Source organism: Diorhabda carinulata, chromosome 2 (assembly GCF_026250575.1).
Source record: "Diorhabda carinulata isolate Delta chromosome 2, icDioCari1.1, whole genome shotgun sequence".
Classification (NCBI taxonomy): Eukaryota; Metazoa; Arthropoda; class Insecta; order Coleoptera; family Chrysomelidae; genus Diorhabda; species Diorhabda carinulata.
The window spans coordinates 2,319,817-2,342,570 of NC_079461.1; the positions used below are offsets into that span (position 1 = coordinate 2,319,817).

The following is a 22,754-nucleotide window of genomic DNA, read 5'->3' on the forward strand; positions in this document are numbered from 1 at the left end:
TGAATTCCGTACTAATGATATAAATTCTCAAGAATGTAAAAATTTAAAACAAAAGAAAATAAAATTATTAAGCACATTAGTACCAATTAACGCAATGTCTTCAACGATATGTTGGAAGTTTACTTACACATTCTTGTTTCTACTGTATAATTGAATTTCTATTTTATTTCAATTCGTATGACGTTTCAAATAATGTTCAATTTATCTAATTGATTCTCAATATCAATAATTAAAATAAACGAAACAATGGAGGAAATAATGAAATGATTTCGTGTGCAATTTCAATCATATTTTACCATCGACCGGCAGAAGTTAATTTTAACTAATCAAAACTAGTTATTTCTATTTTTTCAACACGATGACATATAATAACCTCAAGCGAAATGTACGATGGCTGTTCAGAAAGTGAGGAATTAAAAAAAAACACGCGAAAAGTACGAGAATTATAATTTACACCTGGAAAATCCCTACATTTCTTAAGATATCTCGGAAACAAAAAAAGATATTGACTTGCAGTATTCACTATTGTTAATTCAGTTCACCTCTAATGGTCTTGGTTCACTCAAGTTTATAAAAATCAGCTAAACAGAACCGGATTTATATATTTACATACATAACAAGGTTCCCACTCTCCCCCACCTTTTATTTGAGGAGATCGACTACAAATTGTAGGATAAAAAATGATCGGAATTTGTTAAAGAACTCAATGCCTCTTGATAGGATAAATTTCAAACAATTGATTGCATTTTAAATTTAAAATTTCCAAATACGGACCAAAAATTCTGAAAAAAATTCCGCGTGTTTTTTGGTACCACTTTGATAAACTATGGCACTTGGAACTATGTTAGAAAATCAGAAAAATCAAGTAGGTCAAACACAAAAACAACTAATCATTCATTTAATCAACTCAGGTGTTCCCCAAGGTAGCGTTTTGGGTCCTCTACTACATCTTCTACATAGAGCCGATTTAGCCACTTCAGAGAACACACTTAGTGCAACTTAGTTACAATAAATGAACATGAAAGTCAAATATCTTGGAATCCATTTGTTTAGGTGACTTCCTTGAAGGAAAAACCTCTTCACTAAAATAAAACAGCTCGGGATCAAATTTAGACAACTAGATTGGATAATTGGCGAGAAATCCCAACTATCTATCGAACCGAGAATGAGTTATTGGTATAAAAGGCAATAATTCAACTTATTTGGATATATGGAATCCAGTTGTGGGGTTCAGCGTTTATATCAAACATAAATATTTCAGTCAAACGTTCTGATGATGATATCAGATGCCCCATGTATTGCCAAGGTTCTACAAGTGCTCTCAGCTAGAGAATAAATTGAAGTAAGCAATGAAAAGTACAATCGAAGACTTCAGGTTCAATCATTTGTCCAAAAAAACCCCTTTTAGCACCTTTTATCCGACGTAGACTCAAAAGATTCCCTCAATAATACAATTAAGGGGGAAAACCTCAGTAAATAAATTTGATAAAAAAATTTGTCTTTGAAATTCATATGAATATGTAAAAAATTATTAATTTTAAAAAAAATTGGGCTACAAAATTCTAAATAAAAGGACGAAGCGACATGCCTGTACAATTTTGAGTTTAGTAAACTTACTAAAGTATATTTTGACTAGGAAAAACAATTTTTAGTAAAAAAATTTTGTGTAAAATCCCAAAATTGCAGTACTGAATATTTCTTTATAATAAAATATGAATTAATAACGAAACAATATTTTGAGTGGTGTGTCTTCAAACATTGCACTATTTAAATTGAAATTTCAATATTGATCAGCGTAAAACTTAAGTATACAACATGCAGAAATTAAAAAATTGATTACCTTTTATAGTAATATTAATAACGAAAAGGATTTTGCAAAGTTTCGCCTTATAAGGAACTATAAGGATATAGGACATTAAAGAACCGCGAAGGACTCTTCCACGCACCTCAAAATTAAACTCTGAACCGCTTCTGTCGAGATATAAAACATAAATGAGAAAAGGAAAATTTTTCCTTCTCGTTTTATTATAGTCAGCAGCTTCCAAAACATTAACATTGGGTCAAACAATGTGACAAAAATAGATACGAATTATATGATAGAGAGACTACAAATTCAAACCTAATCTTGTATTATGAGATGGATTTATAAGCCCGGGAAAGTCATAGAATCTAATGTAAAGTTTTAAAAAGGTTTAGAAATAAAATTTTGATATATTTATAATTAGAGCGAAGTAATGTCAAGTTATATGTAATGATGTGTACAGAAAGGGATTCTTCAACGAAAATGTTACTTTATTCTAAAATTAGTATATTACATAACGAGTTTGAGTAACTGAAACGTAACGAGTGCGAAATACACTTTCCAATAAGTTGTGTACACTATTTTTCCCCAATTCTTCAAAAAATCGTATTTTTTAAATAAGGAAAACAATTAAACAAGTGTTTCGACAAATGTTAAAAAGTATATAAAGACGTGTACTGAAAAGTTAAAAAATAACCATTAAATTTTCATTCAACTACTTCATACATTACCCAGTAATAGTAACAACACTCAATTTTAACGTTTAAATTATCTTGCAGACACTAGTGTGTATTTGAACATAAATCACAACAAACTTTCAATTTTTATTGTAAACACTAATATAACCTCAAAAAAATCATATTGTCTACTTCTTCAGTCTTCTCTAATTTGGCCTTTTGCCTTTCGACACCCAGCCAGAATTATATTTGTATACGTGAATTCCCTCTATCGTTCGAGACCATATATAACATAAGAAAAAGAAAATTTTCGATATATGCATGTTCATGCCTCTAACTGGTCTTGATTTCGGGTCTCTTCTGTTTTAAAATATTAGTTTTTTTAATAATCTTTGGATGAAAGATAAAATTTGACGTTTCGACTTTTCTTTAAGTCAAAATATGTTGATAAAGACTTAAAGAAAAGTCGAAACGTTAAATTTTATCTTTCATCCAAAGATTATTAAAAAAACTAATTTTAAAACAGACGATACCTAAAATCTAGAACATTTAGATGCATTAATATATCAAAAGGTCTAAGAAACAAGGAATTAAAGAAATTTATATGTATTGATATTTTGACAGCTGACAGGACGATGCATTAATCGGTCATGTGTGAGGTTATTTGAATTTTAAGACATTATTTACAATGAATTATGTGTTTTTAGACAAAGTATATCCATAGAAATTATTATGTGCCCCTCTCTAAAGCTTTTAAAAGCTATTTTCCATTTATATCAAAACTCAGATTATTTTCACTTATGACGTCATAATCCAGTTTAAAGCATCTTCTTTTTTTAATTTCAAAAGTAAGACCAAACTAAGCTTGAGATCGTGTGGTTTAGTGAGTTTTGTGAACTCAGATTGAAAGCGAGGTTAAGGACATTACGTTTTCAGATTTTGTCATAAAAATAAGAAAAATACTAAATGATTACAAATAGTCATCGATCTAAATAATCTTACAAATAATATTATTTTATTTATATCGTTTCTTTTGCTGCAAGTAACAGACGATTGGAACACCAATGATAGTGGTGAATTTTACGTGGTCATTGAGAATATTAAGTCACATTACGCGTACCTTTTATTAACAGAACAGTGACGTCATTATCTGAGTATAAGATACTTACATAACTGAGTGTCACAGTTGACTTGAATGTAAATGGAAAGCAGCCAATATTTCCAAAGTCAACTGTCAAACATGAGTCAGTGCTACCAACCGACCACTTACGTTACGGTGTAATTTCCCTAATGTTTATTTTTAACAATTTATCTATAATTACATAACGTGAATACAAGCCGAAACAAAGAAAATAATAAACGAATGGAAAAGAGGATTATTATGATTAACAAAACACTTTTCTTCAAACAAAACGTGTCAATAAATCAGCGGAATATTAGCCAAATATTGAGAAAACATATTTTAGATGAGCCCCTTGCTTTTTGGTGTATAATGATATCCGCAAATATCATTTACTTACATCGATGATGAAATTGACGTAGATAACATTGTTTCAGAACTACCAATTATTCGCAAAAAGGGCATTGTCCGCTTATTAAGACACTCTTCACACTACTGGATGTTTTCTTCTTCGCTTTCTATACAACAACAAGGTTTCTCTCTACGATTATTATAAATAAATCAATGGAAACAATAGTAAATTAGAATTAATGTATCGTTAACTATGAAATGAATTATTCGTTGCAACCAAGCAACATCTAGAATAATCTGTTGGAAAGATCTAATGAAACAATTATTCTTTGCAATTATTTTACATAATTTGACACTTCCTGCAATTTGCGATGTTCTAATAAAACATCCATTTATTTAACTGAATTCCCGATATATTGAAGCAGTAAACATTCTTCTTTATTACAGGAAATTATTCAAGCAAATTTGAATCACTAATAGATTTAGTATGGATTTAGTACCATCAAACATTTGAACTGCTGTGAGCGAATTTTGGGTAGCTCGCGGTGGCCCTCAGTGGGTTGGCAACACTGAGTGTCTGGGAGCGCTGCAGTCGATTACTCATTTTGTTTCGCAGAGTGTTATTGTCACGCGTGTGACCAGAGTGAGGTTATGTGTGTGCTTAAACGTGTAAAGTACACGTTTAAGCTCTTTCCTTGTTTGTTTTTACCGATTACTTTTTTTAAGTTAAAAATAAATGTGTGTGTTTCTTTTGTTATGTGAAAGAAAGGAAATGTTGAGAGTTATTTCAAGTGGAATGGTTAAAAACTCAGCTAAAAGCACAACAATCAACTTTTAAAACACTAGACAAGAACAAGGCAGCTACCGGGGCGTCATTCCGGGTTTCCAAGGTCATCGCTCAACATAGGAAACCGTATGAAGATGATGGGTTGATTAAAACTACATTTTTAGAAGCTGCTATGAGTTCTGATTTAGTTTCACAGTTGAAAACTGATTTTGATCGCTGTAGTTGTTTTTCCTTACAACTTGACGAATCAACCGATATAGTTAATACAGCTCAGTTGGCTATTTTTGAAAGAATGGTATTTGAAGATTTGAAAATATGGGAAGAGAAAGCGCAAGTCAGATTCAAATTGAAAAGTTTAGTAAAGAAAATATATAGGACAATCTTAAGCCATGTGTAGATGCTGCTCGTTATATTTTCTCGAACTCGTCCACTGATATAGATCGTGAAGCCGGTTCTGTCTCAATATATTGTCGGAATGAAAGTTTTGGTAAACGCGCCGCGTATTTCATGAGAGCTCACGGCAAACTCGTGATTTCCACCAATCAAAGATTCTAGAATGTGATATTAGTATATAAAACGAGAATCTAGCAGCTGTAGGTGTCAGTAAACAATTTTGAATAATGAGTAAAGTTGATAATTCAAAGATTCATTGATAGCACTGATTAAAACACCGAATAAATAGTGTAAAATTTGTGATATCGGACTAGATTAAGTACTATCAAAAATTGTAACTAATCAGGGATCCAAATGGAAAAAATTTCAACACTTTTTAACGTTTTTGTAACAGAATATTTATTTTTATGTGACGAGAGTTCCCATAAATTTTGAAGAATATATCTGAGTCAGTTGTTTATCGATGATGGGCGACTTTACAAGTAAACACTGGTAATAATTATGAGTTAAAAAAAAGTGTTAATAATCAGCGTGAACAGAAAAACAGTCAAATGAATCACGATTAGAATTCTAAACTGGAATTACCACACAAATTAAATTGTTCGGTCGCCTTTACAAGAAATATGTTTTTTTCTCGTTCAGAATAACTTCATTCTTTCGTAACTAGCGCTCAATTAACAAATAAAACAAAGATATATTTTATAAAGTAATTATATATCTGTGAAAATTACGCAACAATGATTTTGTAGCGTCGTGTGAATTCAAAAGTTCACTTCTTAGACCTTTTTATATGTTTATATGTTTGTTTTTGATAAATCTTCTCGACTTTAAGACTGGTTTCATAGAAAATAAGTTTAAGAAACACAGATGATAATTGGTAAAGACCTAAATGTCACTTTATACGTTCCTGAAAAGCGCCGATACAATGTTTGATGATTTTCCTAATAAACAAGCAATGGTTCGGATTAAAGAGGCGTGTTATTGAAGATGCACTATCGGAATCCGTTAAAGATTTCATCTTACTGTATAAAAAAGAACAAAAACTAGAAATTTCAGAGTAGTAAGACGGACTTCTGAAGAAGAGCAACTAAACAACTAGTATCGCCATCTACACGGAATATTAAACAACAGAATACCTAAAGAAGAGGAAGACCACGAAGGAGCTGGATAGAAGGCGTAGATAAGGAAATGCAGGAGAGAGAACTAACAGAAGATGCAGAAAAATGCAGAGGAAAATGCATTTTGAAAAGTACATCCCGAAAATGAGCTCAATTTTACTACTTTATGAGGTCGTTTAACACGAATATTCCTACAAAAAAGGTCTACGAGATATCATGACACCCCTACCTCGTCTAATGGATATTCGAAATGAAACTGGCCGAATATTTACATCCTAGGGATTTTCTAGTTAACTTTAACACGATTGAGCTGCGAGGTATCGATATAAAACTTGTATTAGCTCAGGTACATTAGATTATTCAATAAAAACACTTTCCCCATTACATTTAACAATTTTATAAACCTATAAAATTAATACAGTTTTGTTCAAAATTGTTAAAAGGTTGCTGGCCCTTGTTCCAACATTTTTAATCGGTTTAAAACGAGAGCTTGCGATTGACACAGTGTATAAGATTTTAAGGTTAATAGCTGCCAAATTAAACACGACAAATGATTATGATAGTCACTTTCCAATTACATATAATTACATAATAACCCATCTTGAGCACGGCAACAACTAAACAAATAATTTATATTTTCAAATTTGACACTTGACACGAAACTTATCGAAGTTAGTTCTAATTGAATCTTAGGTTTGCTCTTGGTAGCTGAACTAATTTAGGAAGTGTACACTAAAGCGTTCTTTGTAACAGAACCAGCGCTAGTGTCGCTGTTCTTAGTAGCAGTGCAAGAGAACTAGTTATTGTTAATACTACAAGGCTTGAATCACATCAAATAACCTCAAATACAACAAACAACAAATGCTCTGCACTACTCTGCACTATATAGTTCTTTGTATTCGATCGAATTAATTCTGTACACTTATGAACTCGTCTGCACCGGTACAGTTCCAGTGCAGCTGCCAAGAGCAAACCTCTTGTGTGTCAAGTTTAATTTACACCTCTAAATGTATTGCGAGAATTTCTCATTCAACGGAAAATAATGAACAAAAGTCTCTGCTAGAAAAAACGTTGATTACGAATAATTAGCGAGTGAGACTGATGTTTAGTTGTTTGCTGGTATGTGATTATCGAATTTAAACCAATTGTTCCAAAAACAATCGACGGATGTTAAATAGAAAACCAATTAATATTTTTTAACGATTCAAAGGGATTAATGATGGTCGTCAATGTTTCTATTACTGTATTTATATTTTTTATTGGCAAACACAGAACTGACCTTCAACAGATCATCAAACGACCACGTTACATAATTATTACACACAATAATAGAATCATGAATATGACTATAATTATACACATGGAATGTGATTTCTAGGAGGGTTCTTTATAATTTGAATTTATTCAATATATTAGTTTTATATATTTGAAAAGTGTGCAGGTTGCAGCATCGTATCCAAGGAAACTAAGTACAAAGCACATTCTATTCACTTCGTTGAAGGTCTATATTATCGACGTTGCCAAGTCTAAGTAGTCGGTAAGGTATTAGGAACATTCTAATACAATATGGTATTCAATTTGACTGTTTCCTCGAAAATTTTCAATTTGAAATAGAAGACGATGTATGTAACAAAAGCTTTTTGTTTCAAATTTATTGTTTATACAAATTAATAGATGTAATATATGTTGAATTTGATTACCACTCGATAGAATATGATATGAAGTACAGTCCGTAGACCTATTAATCGTTTTAAGCCCGATCCACACTCTCGCGAGGTGTCTTCACATGGTCTAAGCCAGCGGACGCGACAAGAATGATAGTTAACCACATTTACATCACTCACTCACTCACCAAATATAGTTTAGAGGATTTTAAGAGACTCAGGGAGTGAACATTAACTAGAAAATGGTATTCAAGTAGTTTCCTCCAGGTTTTCGATAGGTACAATGGATAATATGCTTCTCACTATGACACAAACATTGATATAGAAAACTTTGACTACAGAAAAGAGTTGTGAGAGTTCCAGGACGTGAAGCTGGACTTAAAAATGGTATTCCAGTCGTATCCTTCCTATTTTTGAGAAGTACAATAGAAAAATGTACTTTTCACTTAAGACAAAAATTGATTTAGTGAACAATGATTACAGAAAAAGTTTTGAGAGACCCAGGACGTAAAAAAAGATTAGAAAATGGTATTCAAGTAGTTAATCCATGCTTTCGATAGGTACAATGAAAACTAAACTTCTCACTATGACACAAGCATTGATATAGAAAACTTTGAATAGAGAAAAGAGTTGTGAGAGTTCCAGGACGTGAAGCTGGACTAAAAAATGGTATTCCAGTCGTATCCTTCCTATTTTTGAGAAGTACAATAGAAAAATGTACTTTTCACTTAAGATAAAAATTGATTTAGTGAACAATGATTACAGAAAAAGTTTTGAGAGACCCAGGACGTAAAAAAAGATTAGAAAATGGTATTCAAGTAGTTAATCCATGCTTTCGATAGGTACAATGAAAACTAAACTTCTCACTATGACACAAGCATTGATATAGAAAACTTTGAATAGAGAAAAGAGTTGTGAGAGTTCCAGGACGTGAAGCTGGACTTAAAAATGGTATTCCAGTCGTATCCTTCCTATTTTTGAGAAGTACAATAGAAAAATGTACTTTTCACTTAAGACAAAAATTGATTTAGTGAACAATGATTACAGAAAAAGTTTTGAGAGACCCAGGACGTAAAAAAAGATTAGAAAATGGTATTCAAGTAGTTAATCCATGCTTTCGATAGGTACAATGAAAACTAAACTTCTCACTATGACACAAGCATTGATATAGAAAACTTTGAATAGAGAAAAGAGTTGTGAGAGTTCCAGGACGTGAAGCTGGACTAAAAAATGGTATTCCAGTCGTATCCTTCCTATTTTTGAGAAGTACAATAGAAAAATGTACTTTTCACTTAAGATAAAAATTGATTTAGTGAACAATGATTACAGAAAAAGTTTTGAGAGACCCAGGACGTAAAAAAAGATTAGAAAATGGTATTCAAGTAGTTAATCCATGCTTTCGATAGGTACAATGAAAACTAAACTTCTCACTATGACACAAGCATTGATATAGAAAACTTTGAATAGAGAAAAGAGTTGTGAGAGTTCCAGGACGTGAAGCTGGACTTAAAAATGGTATTCCAGTCGTATCCTTCCTATTTTTGAGAAGTACAATAGAAAAATGTACTTTTCACTTAAGATAAAAATTGATTTAGGGTACAATGATTACAGAAAAAGTTTTGAGAGACCCAGGACGTAAAAAAAGATTAGAAAATGGTATTCAAGTAGTTAATCCATGCTTTCGATAGGTACAATGAAAACTAAACTTCTCACTATGACACAAGCATTGATATAGAAAACTTTGAATAGAGAGAAGAGTTGTGAGAGTTCCAGGACGTGAAGCTGGACTTAAAAATGGTATTCCAGTCGTATCCTTCCTATTTTTGAGAAGTACAATAGAAAAATGTACTTTTCACTTAAGACAAAAATTGATTTAGTGAACAATGATTACAGAAAAAGTTTTGAGAGACCCAGGACGTAAAAAAAGATTAGAAAATGGTATTCAAGTAGTTAATCCATGCTTTCGATAGGTACAATGAAAACTAAACTTCTCACTATGACACAAGCATTGATATAGAAAACTTTGAATAGAGAAAAGAGTTGTGAGAGTTCCAGGACGTGAAGCTGGACTAAAAAATGGTATTCCAGTCGTATCCTTCCTATTTTTGAGAAGTACAATAGAAAAATGTACTTTTCACTTAAGATAAAAATTGATTTAGTGAACAATGATTACAGAAAAAGTTTTGAGAGACCCAGGACGTAAAAAAAGATTAGAAAATGGTATTCAAGTAGTTAATCCATGCTTTCGATAGGTACAATGAAAACTAAACTTCTCACTATGACACAAGCATTGATATAGAAAACTTTGAATAGAGAAAAGAGTTGTGAGAGTTCCAGGACGTGAAGCTGGACTTAAAAATGGTATTCCAGTCGTATCCTTCCTATTTTTGAGAAGTACAATAGAAAAATGTACTTTTCACTTAAGACAAAAATTGATTTAGTGAACAATGATTACAGAAAAAGTTTTGAGAGACCCAGGACGTAAAAAAAGATTAGAAAATGGTATTCAAGTAGTTAATCCATGTTTTCGATAGGTACAATGGAAAAATGTGGTTTTTACTATGATACCAACATTGATTCAATGAATGTTAGTTTTGAAAGAGCTAGAGCGTGACTGAAAAACGGTATTAAAGCCGTATCTTTGAGAAAAACAGAGTTAATACATACCAAAGACAATGAAACACCATCATCATCTCCATTTTCACACATATTCCTAATACATCTTTGAAAAAGTTCTAATTAAATAATATTTCTTCTTTAATGGAAACGTAAGATACTGTTAGTCGTTTCTGTTTGTTGTAGTAGGTATATTAGAAAAGAAATTTTGCAATTCATGAAAGTTAAACGGTTAACAGTTATCACAATGGACAATAAATCATTTCAAAATAATTTTAAATATTGTTTTGTCACGGTATTGTTAAATTTAATGAATACATTTCTTTACCGTTTCAATCTGCCTCTCCTTGAAATTCCGGTTGTCCCAGTAAACTTTTATTAGCTGATAAATTTTTTATTTCTCTAAGTACCCTACATTACTTTGAAAATACGGAACTAGGTACTACTATCACTCGTCCTTTTAGTCCCAATCGATTGAAATCGAGAAGTTATTCAATTTGGATTTTCCACACTGTATATATCTATAAAAAGAGGCAATTGGACCATTGTTGATAAATTAACTTGAATAGTTGTTTATAGAAATCAGCAGCTAATGTGATGGTACAATGTGTTACACTTTTTTTTTTGTATAATATTACGAAATGTCTTATCAATATGGAGGTAAACTTTCACTAAAAGAATGATGATATCCATTTATCCGGTTTTCGGTTATTTTTAGTTTCAAATTATCGGTTATTGTCCGAAATAGACATTTAATGTGTTCGAGGAGACATTCCTTAGATACTGGATACAAAAATTTATGAAAATATGCTAAAAAATGAGAGTAAGTAAGAGTCCACATCTTTACTTGAGAGACCATTACAAAACAACTTCACTTTGCAAGCATTTTTATATTTTAATTCGAATTTCGCGCTCTAGAAAGGTAATTTTTGAGAGGTTAGGTTGGTGACATTGATCGAAACTTGGTTCAGACAGATGTAAACACAATAAAAATAAAGATCATTTTGAATCTAGAAGAATCTTGAGTTAGATAAATGAAAAACAGTTAAAAACAACTAGAAAGTATACCTCGGTTGTATAAACATTCAAAAAGCATTTGACTGCGTCTTAAGAAATCGATTGTGGAAAAGTTTACAACAAAGAGGAGTTGGACTTAAAGTCCAATCAAACCTATCTCGTCATATTGTGGACTTGCAAACAAATAACGAAAATAACATCGACGAACAACATCCAAAAACATTTTGTTATTGTTATAATTTTCTCACAATATGTGTGGCAACATCACGCTGTCATAATATGTCTACTCTATAACCTCTCTGATACATCAGATTAGTTCGATCTCAAGTATTTACCCAGCGGTTTCTATTTTAGCTGCTTTGTTGTCAGATTTTTTTGCACAATAATGTTTAATAAATACACAAATAACAATTATTTTCCATTTGCTTCTAAAATCACCCAAAAATTTGCTGTCAAATACAAACTAAATGACGTAGTTTGTTCATATTTTGACAGTAGTTCAATGACAGGTGTTAAAAGTCACGGAATGATACAGTTTCTGACGTAGTTTGGTCATATTTTGACAGTAGTTCAATGACAGGTGTCAAAAGTCACGTCATGATATAGTTCCATGTTTCTACCATTGAATAATTATATTTTTGGTTTGTGTATGAGGAATATTAAAATAAAAAAAGTCGTAGCGACGAAAATGACGAATATTCATTCAAAATCGGTATTTATAATATATAATTATTCGTCCAAGACCACAATTTTAGCAGTTTCGTAAACAATATTTGTTCAAATTTGAATGTCAAGGTAACAAATACCAAAATAATTATTACACACGGTACTTTCATTTTGTTTCTATATAAAAATAAAACGAAAACGTTTTATTTATATTGGTTAAGTTTAGACCAATAAATTTCACACCTATTAGATGTTGTAGACATCCAATACATATTCATAACAAAAACTAACAGTAAAACGTGCCTAGAGGTGCTTGGTGCGAATATCGTTTAACAGGTTAACAATCGGTCGAAGTACAAAGTAAAAAAATTCAAATTGGTGTGATCACATTTTTAAAATGTAAAGTTATTATTGAGAATCAGATTATATGCAAAATAAATATTTTAGACCAGATTGTGAAAGTGGAAACAATCATAAACACATAAATCTACACAGATATCAATAGAAACGTAACGCCAACGCAAAGCAATCTCCTAGATTCGTGACACAAAGTAAATATCTGCTAGGTAGCTTAGCACCAGGAAGTGGAATGGGAATTCATAAGTATTGCTACTACCAGTGGGATTGTTAAAATATGCGATTGAAACAAGAAGTAAGCACAAACAAAAATCCAAAGCGAATTGGATAAATATTAAAAAAGGTTGACTGTATAGTAAATTGTAAATCGTGTAACAGAGAAGATACGATTGAATATCTGCTCTGCTGATGCCGGAAAAACGACTGAGAAGCGACAAAATTTCAAAGAAATAATCGAATTTTAAATATTAAAAGTAGAAAACTTCATTCTAGGTAGGTGGTGCTGAGTGCTTGAGCATCACGCCGAAACAATTTCAAACTTTAATTTATTTACTTGTGGTATTTAAAGAAATCGATGTTCAAATAATCTCTGATTAAATCGTCCAAGTAATTGATAAAAATTTTCCTGCAATTGTTGAAGGTTAACATTGACCATATGCTCAATAGGATTCAAGTCAGAGGTGCGCGCAGGCCTATCTAGAACTACAATATTCACCTCTTGAAGGTACTGCTGTACAATTCCAGCGACATGCCGGTCGTGTATTAACACAAAGTCATTACCTATAAAACCGGAACGACTTGCAAATGTTGTAAAACCCAACAAACTCAACGCGCCTTGGTTAGGAGCGGTTTCAATTTGTGCTAGGAGCTGAAGCGTGATCAGAAACTGAGACAGAACCATTCCAGATAATTGTTAAAACATCTGTGTTGTATAATCAAAGAAAAATGATTGAATTCGGTCATGTGAATGAGGATCCGTCTTTAAAAACATATAAAGAGTTCTGGATACACATTCTTAAATCAATATAACCTAAAATTTGATAGAAATCAAAAACGTCAACTCGTTCCCGAACACTTAGCTTAGCGCTACGTCTGCTGAATGCGATCATAGATAAATCCGCGTTCAAAATGTGTTATGTACATTACTCAATCTTGGATCGTGCCAGTTCGGTGTTCCCTGGTCAGTTGAGGAGCAATTTCCGCTCTAATTCCAGAATTTCTTAGAACATTTTTGACGATTTGTAGTTAGTTTTACATTCAGATAAGATGTCTTCTTTGTAACTACCCGGGACAGGGAGCTGACTAATGAACGCGTTTAAAATTTCCAGAAAACTTGAAATGTGTACTCTCAATCTGCGCCGAAGTAAAATCCAGTTCATTTCATACAAGTAATGTCAATAAACTATCATAGGAATTGATTTTTATACTGGTTGTAGTATTTGAATCCAGTCTAGACAAACAATGTCAATGTTTCTTATTATAGAAATTGAACAAACCGCAAAAAATATTCTAACATTTAAAAAAAACCAAGTATCAGTTTGGAAGAAGATAAAAAAGTGAAAATACACAATGAACTATACTGTAGATTCATGAATTATTAATACATTTTGAAGAAAGTACGTTGTTGACCTAGTTTACAATTACAATATTTTTGATATCTTTGCACGTAGGTCAAGGTCGATAGAATTTGTATCCAATAAAGACAAAATAAAACTAATAGACGCCGTGCAGTTTCAGATAAAATATTTTACACATTTTAGAACATATTTCCAAAAAAATGTTGTCAAAATGACTAAATTTCTACGTGAATTTTTTAATTCTGCAAAAAATGTGGTTTTTCGAATTTAGTTTGAGCCTCTTTCTGGCTAGGAACCACCTCCAGTGCTCTAATTACTCTAGATAGGGGTGAGCAGCAATAATAGGAGAGGTTGAGATGGAAACTTACCCCATTAAATAAGAAAAAGTGTTTCTTCATCTCCATGTTTTTCAAACAATAAATTTTTATAGTCTGGGCTATTTGCAAATTTCATTATATCAGTTTCTTGTTTGATTTATTTCAAATTTAATATTTAATAATATTCAATTGTTACAATAAAACTAATCGCTATTTAATGTGGAAAACATCGACTCAACCGACTGAACAAAGAAAAGGAAAGTCATTTGGGTACAATGAACCACAAACAATTCAGAATCAGTTTTTATGGTACCAAAATATTTGACAAATAAGTGACCTTAAATTTATATTATTTTATTGCAATGTCATTATTTTAGGAATTAGAATCTTCATCTTTCTTTCTTCTTTTGAGTTTTTTCTAACAGAGTTTTCGATTCGACCATTTCTTTAAGCCATTTACAAGTCAGTTCCTTTAAGCATCAGTTTTGGTCTGGAAGAGAATCTAAAGATTGTAAACCAGTGATTCCCAGGAGACTCGGGCGTGACAATAATGGGGGTCCAGAAGAACGAAAACGTCGACTGATACTTGTAAAAACTTGCATATTCCGTATTCAGAACAACGCGTTTAGACTTGCCGTTGCCGCGCCGGCCGCCGTCTCTTCCGCAACACTTGTTCAAACGTGCAAATTAATACGAGTAGTGCTGTATGTGCTTGCATTCTTGCACGAACTTGTCTGACTCTACGTTTAACGTACGTAACCAGAGCAATGTTGTCAAATCACAATTTTATATAAGGCGCCAACAATCATAAACAATTTTAATGAATATACTTATTGGTATTGATTGAAAGGTATTATAGTGAGGACTAGAAACTTCACTTCACTAATTTATAGTTATTATCTGTTTCACTTTGAAATTTTTTTAGGCGCGTCTTTGAAAAATATCCGCCATCAAGAATTGCTTAAATAAAATAGCGTTAATTAAAAGCCTTTAATAAATCAATGTTAATCTCAAGTACGTCTGATTTGTTTTTCTATTAAAAGATTTAACAAGATATATATAATAGGTAAACGCATACGAGGGTTATTTGATATATAATAGTCTAATTATTGAATGTCATATCCGTGTTCATACGACCAGTTTTTAATACAGAAAACCACTCACAAATTATCGTTTTATTTATTTAACTTTTCTTTGATATCTTTAATTTTGTTTCCACGTAAAAAATTATTTCTTCATTTTTACTCAGCAACGTATTAAAACTAACCTATCAGTCAGATCTGTCTAAAATTTTGACAGATGACATTTGCTCTGTTTGAGTTTGTAAGAGGAACAGTAAATATCGGTAAAATCGACTAAATCTCAAGTGAAATTTCTAAAAAACTGTTTCGGAGTAAAAATATTTGTAGTATAATTATAGTTCGACCCTCGTATATAAGGAAAATCGATAGTTTCTGGTAGCTAATCTCTTATTAAAATTCGTAACGTACTAATTAAAAGATGAATGACGTTTAACCTTCAATAGTTTTTTATCGACACTTCTAAGACGTTTATTTACCGACAATTTCGAAAGTTGCACGATAAACTTTTTGAGGATGAGGATATTTCGTCATAACCTCAATCATCTTATTTATATAAGAGTGAGAAAGGTCATGTATGCGACATTATTTACATTTACAATTATACGATATAATTTTTTGTATATTGGGATAAATACAATTTAAATTTTGTTGGTTATTCGCCAGTTACGAGGTCTGGCTATTAAATAACGAAACTGCACACCTAGAGGGCGCCCTAGACGGGTGGGGTAAAAAACGAGTAGTGCGTTGGGTATCTAGACATCTTGTGTATGGATGTCGTAGAACGGGAGCAACGTATCAATCTCAAATTTCCCTTTAAATTGAAAAAAAACTCCACCTGAGTGCTATAAATTGTTGCAAGAGGCCTATGGGGACAATTCTCTATCTCGTGCGCGAATTTTTGAGTAGTGTAAGCGCTTTAGTGAAGGCCGAGAGAGCAAATCCAAATTCAAGATAATGTTGACCGATTTTTAACGGTATCGTTATGACTGAATGGGTTCCAGAGGGTCAAACTGTCGACCAGACTTACTATTCGTCAATTTTGGCAACACTGCGAGAAAGATTTTGCACCAGGACAACGCACCTGCACATAACTAGCTGTCTGTAAAGCAGTATTCGGCCAGTAAGTTCACTCCATTGCTCGAACACCCACCGTACTCACCAGATTTGGTACCGAGCCACTTTTTTTGTTTCTGCTTTGAAAGGGACCCGATTTGAGAACTTTTATTGATATTTTATGTAAAAAATAAATAATTTCGAATGAGAATCTTTTTGTCTTGTTATATAACCCAGCTTAACCTATTTTTTTTTATTATAAATGACCTCAGATTTGTGGCAATATTAGCCTTATGTAAAACAATTAAAAAAAAACACTTCAACGTCTGGCAACTTTAGATTAAAAAGTGTTTGTTCTCTTACTAGTCTGCGTTTTCTGAATCATACGATTTGAATTAGACTAAAAAATTTATATTTGGGCCTAACATATCGTTAAAGATAACAAAGTTTAAGTGGTTTTACGTTATAGAAAATATAAATAATTGTAAAGACCTTTGATTGGGCAACAACTGTCTGGGATGCAGACAAGGATATTTCAAATGCTTTATCAATTACGAGTAAATCCAAGGGCGTACCATGGTCAAAATTGACGGGAATTTTCACACGATGTTTTCTAAACAACTTATTCGAAACCTTTGTTGCAATCTCATTGTATTTTTGTGTCGATTCTTCATTATATATTTCGAACGTATTGTTCAACAGTAGCCTTGGTGGATGGGAAACCGGATCTTGTTGAATCCCATTGTTTGGAAGACATAGATTCCTCTAGAATTGAACAATTGATTTTTTGTTTTTCCTACCTCCTGCACTTGACTGGACACATAACACAATGAAGGATTATAATAATGGTGATGGTGACAGGATACTACAACGGAAGAAATATTAAAAAGTGTGGAAAACAACCACTTACAGGAAGTAGAATTCGTGCTACCAAGATAGAACAAGTTTCAATTAACCTCTGCAATTCCCGTTCCACTAGCGTAACAAGGTCGAGTGCGTTGTAGTTGAAAGTTAAAGGTGGAAAACACATCTTGAGCGTAGAAGACTCACAATATGGCTGCTAGGGAACTAAAACAAGTTATTTGAAAAATTACTAAAATTGTAATCGGGATATTCATAGTCGTACCTCCAGGATCACTTCTTAAATAAGTTAGTTGTTGCATATGTTCCTACAATGATAAAAAAACTGCATTGCATTTTAATTTTTTAAGTATTCCACTCGGTATTAGTCGTACATGTGTTTTTTATTATAAAAAATAGATGGATTTGATCATAATATACCATTACAAAGTTTTCTTTTAGAAGTACCAATCATTTTACTTTCCTACAACCCTATTACCTTCGAGGGCAGAGTCCTCTTTGTCCTATGCCCGTAATAAGTCTGGTTGCAAGGTTCTTAGACCATACAGTTACAAGAATCAGAGGGATTTTCCACAAATTGATTCCAATTAATGGATGGAGTCGTCAAGGAAAGTTAACGGAATATAGAGTCGTGTATAGCGTTGGTTCTTTTAGATGTTGATGACATATTGACCCAGGAATGGTTTCGTTCATGTAGTAATGAAGATTTAAATGTTAAATACCTTTTGTATGAATTGTAAAGAACAATCGAAGGAAGAATTTCCTTGTGAATCATTTATAAAATAACCGAGATGAAATAATACCCTTGAAGAATACAATTTAAATCGCTAATTTACAAATTATATTTACTCAGTTGATTTCGAATTTAGCAATGTTTGCAAAGAAATATAGAAAGTATCAATATACCTAAATACCTGTAAATGTGTCATTTCAAACAACAAACTTATTATCATTTACGCTAATCAATATTATAAATATTATTTCAAATAATAAAGGTGTTAAACTAGAGTAGTAAATCTGACAAATTCTTATTGATTTAATATAAAGGAATGAATGAAATTTGAAGTGTGAATCAAACTACAAATCATGTTTATGAGTTTTTTCAATAATATTAAAAAATAATTAGAGCTAGAAAGCTTTTGTAACCTAACCTAGAAAAGTGTAGTAAAACTGAAAATTACAAGGTTTTGCCACTGTTTTAAAGAACTAAACTTTAAAAATAATTATGTCAATCGACGATACATCGAATTATCAAATGAAGAATTGCTTCTGCTAGATCAGAATGACTTTAACGTGCCAAAGGAATTCAAATAAAAGGACGATATGTACGAGAGTTGTCCGAAACGTTTCCAGCATCATCCCGAAGAGGTCAGCACTTATCAATATTAAAATCCCAAACATTTGCTTTTAGGAAATTGTCTTTCTCGAATTTGAATTGGAAACGTATCTGCCAAAGAAAATTAAAAAAAAAGACCAGTCTACGCTTAACATTAACCCAAGAAAACGATTTCAAAAACTATATGAGAATGGATATTTCCTTAGGTGGGAAACTTTTCATAAAACGTATTTGAATAACTTATAAACTTCATGGAAAAGCCTGTGGAGTTCATCTATGGTTCATTAAGAATGGGATTGAATATTGTTTTAATCTTCAGGACTGTTTCGATTTTAATTACAACTTATCTGTATCCAACTACCTTATTGTTAGTGTCGGCAGAAATGACTATCAAAGTAACTCAAGTTAATTGTTGTAAAGACACGAACGATATAAATAAAAATGACCTCGGGCGAAATTCCTCGGATTCAGAAAACAAAAATGTTTCCGAACTGCTTAACGGCGGTTTAAATTAGGCTGAACTGGTACACAGCAAAATAAATAATCAACACTGTTTAACTATTTGTCTGTATCATTCCAAGAATCAATGTAATTAAAACTTTGGATAGTCAGTGTCGTTTTAAGATAGAACGATTAGGGGCAGGAATCAAATTTAACTAACAAATTAGAATCATTATTATTAACACAACTTTGACATTGACTTTTATGTTTATTGTTCACGTATAATTAATCAACTTTAATTCTGTAACAATTATTATTGGTGGTGAACAGGCTAAGATCAAAAAACAACAGTCAATGTTAAATGTTTTCTTCGATTATGAAAACTCGCCAGCATCCGTAAAATCCCCTCCTCTATGTCGATCGATACCTCAGACACAGAGTGAAGATGAAGTTATGTGTATTTTGTGACGAATAACGTCTTTGAGGCAACAATCATAAAGAGAAAATGCAAAGGAGACGATGTCTTCATCTCGCCTATACCGATTTTAAACGTTTACAATTTCCGGTTCGTCTGGTCTTTGCGTAAACCATAAATAAATCGCAAGGTTAGTCGTTGGAAGTTTGGAACTTGGAGTTTCGCGCATGGATAATTATACGCGCTTCGGAAAACCGTCATTTTTGTTTATTTTGTTTAGGTCTGTTATATATAGATTGATAGTACCAGTACCTACCTTGATTTATCAATTTTTTTGCATGAAATATCAATTATCAACAAACAATACATAACGGAAAAGAACTGAATGATATTTAAAAAGCTTTTCGTGTATTTTATTACCGACAATAATCGGTTCTTTCCAGTACCATTATTATTTCATAAATCATTTAGACTTCCACGTACCTACCTGGAGGTTTTTATTACTGCCTCAACTACAAGTGATTAGTATCGTTTTTTCTTAAAGTTGAATACAATTATTTGTCCTACTACTATAAAGGTCACGAAACAGACCTTATAATCCCAATAGCCCCAATAGAATTCTCGTTTAAATTGAGATAATCCAGAATTATTCAAATTTGAACTGGTCTAAATTCTTTTTCTGTTAATTAAAAGTGAACTAAACGTAATTACCGAGAATTTATATCAAAATTTAAATAAATATGTATATTATATACTTGGATAATGATTAAATAACTAATCAATATGTTTTTGCACAAACAATTTGTTATTATTTATTTATTATTAATTGAATACTAGTCAGATATGGTAACAGCTGGTTCTGTTTATATAAAATTTTTACTCCATATATCAACAACGCCGTAAAATCAATGATAAGGATGTTTCATTATTTAATTGCAGTAATTATAACTCGGTTATTGATTCTTCGGACACAATAATAATTTAGTTAAATACGTTAATTGATATATCGCAGTAGAAATATGCTGATAATGTTCAGACAATGTGGTAAAGCTAGTTGCCGCTCATTTTGAATCAAAAATTTGAAAAATCCTTTATAACTTTCAACATAAGAAGCCCTACCATGAGACCTGCATAAAACTAAATTAACTACACAAAATTTACAGGAAGAATGACCTTGATAATGATGACCTACATCAAATACAAACCCCCTGAAAGAATTAACGGCCTACATTAGAGTAAATTGTGCAAGACAGGAACAGAACTAAGAAAGAGGGTCCGTAAATCCTTCAAGATTGACAGGATATCGGTTATTCCCTCAAAATAATTGGAGAGATGGAGGGTTCACTACAAACTACAACCGAAGGAGTTAATAGGCTACATTACAACACATTAGAGTAGACTGTACAAGGCATTATAGACAACCCAACCACTACCAGCAGCGAAGACACCAAGAATGGAAAGAATAAAGAAGAGTAACTACTTAATTGAGGATCCGCTAACTAAGATAACTAACTCGGCTAAGAATTCGACCTTCTAAAAGCCTGACTGGAACGTAAAAAAAAGGAATTATGTGCATGGAATACTCTGAAGGAAAAAAAAAAGAATAAGACACTAATAAATCCTATCCAATGACCATAAAACACAAGATATGCATCAAAATAATTAACAGCTTCATATTTTTGAATATCTTCGATAATAATTCAGCAATTCCTCCAGTGGCATAGAATTTATAAACGTTGAATCACTTACAATAATCGCACAAGTTTGCTTGTGGCCAGAAACGTTTAATTAACAATTAAATACTTATACTTTCCTAGAAATGTGAAAAGGATGAAATTCCGGACGAAATTTTTTAATAGAAAAACCTGCAAATCAGTCAGAAACCGTATTTTATTCAAGTTAAATATTAATATTTAGGATACCAGATTTTACATATAGAATATTATTTATAAAACACCTTGTATATTCAGTTAATTGAACACTTAGTATAATATTAATTTGGTCCTCTACATTAAGGCGGATACTGGACCAACGTCTAACACTTCCTGTTTCTATATTTCAACGTACGTTTTTAGGATGAATAATAATAATAATAATAATCGAATCGGTTACGTTAGGATGAATATTCGCAAAAATACGTATCGTAATAAACATATAGTTGGGTAATAATCTCGAAACAATAAAAGGAAAACTGAATATTGATACATATTTAAATCAACGTACCTACATGTACTACTTTACGTAATACATTATTTACTTCCAACTCGATTTAGTTTTGTCCTAGATTTACTTGGCAGTAATATTATGCAAAAATAATGTTTGTAGAGAAATACTACGTCACTCAATAAGTCGTCTGATTGACACACAGATGGCACTGTCACTGTCAAATCCATATGACGTTTAAGAAGTACCAACTTTTAGGTTATGTGTAATAACATTGACAGCCATTTAAATGTGTGTTGACGGCATCAAAAATCATATCTACGACTTTTTTCAACAATATCCTGAACTTGAAGCTATTCCGAATGGCTTCGTCATATTGTGAGACGTTTTCTGATTTTTTTAGAAAGTTTAAAAGGAGGTTGACTAAAGTGATTAGTCGACATGGCCAACAGTATCGCTAATTCTGTATTTTTTTAATAATTTTATGTTTAATTATATATATATATATATATATATATATATATATATATATATATATATATATAAACTATAATATCATTGATTTTTATTTAAAAATGTAGTTGTGGACTATCTTTTTGTATTTATTTTCAGCATACGGCATCACTGTTTTGACAAAGTGATAAATAAACGTAAATCTGTATCGGAATCGCGACAGGTACGGACGTGTTTTGTATGCACATTCTGAAACTAGTGTTCGAAGAATAAAAAAGAAAATTGAGTTAGAGAATTTGTCTAGAAAATAGATTTGCTACGACAAAAGTGATGAAGAAGAAAATGGAAAGATTTTAAAGCTTGTCGCCCCGCCAGGAAGCCCAAGTTAACTGCTGCAATGAAAGCAAAGCATCTGGAGTGGGCCAAACAACGATAATACAAAGATGTAGACTCCTGGACATAGGTTGATTTGGGCAGTCATCAGCAGTA

The 22,754-nt window shown here is 31.9% G+C and overlaps 1 protein-coding gene across 5 annotated transcripts in view; it reads right to left on the reverse strand.

Annotated features, from left to right (window-relative positions):
- The window catches only part of LOC130890673 (UNC93-like protein), a 95,657-nt gene that overhangs the window by 48,466 nt on the left and 24,437 nt on the right, over nt 1-22,754 (reverse strand). Inside the window, exon 1 of one of the 5 annotated variants that reach the window (XM_057794887.1) lies at nt 1,841-1,992. The exons of 3 other annotated variants lie outside the window; for them this stretch is intronic. In XM_057794887.1, coding sequence (XP_057650870.1) covers nt 1,841-1,916 — 76 coding nt within the window. In that variant the 5' untranslated portion in view covers nt 1,917-1,992. Of the gene's footprint in view, nt 1-1,840; nt 1,993-22,754 lie in introns of those variants that run through there. One more of the 5 variants, XM_057794891.1, reaches the window with a different exon arrangement.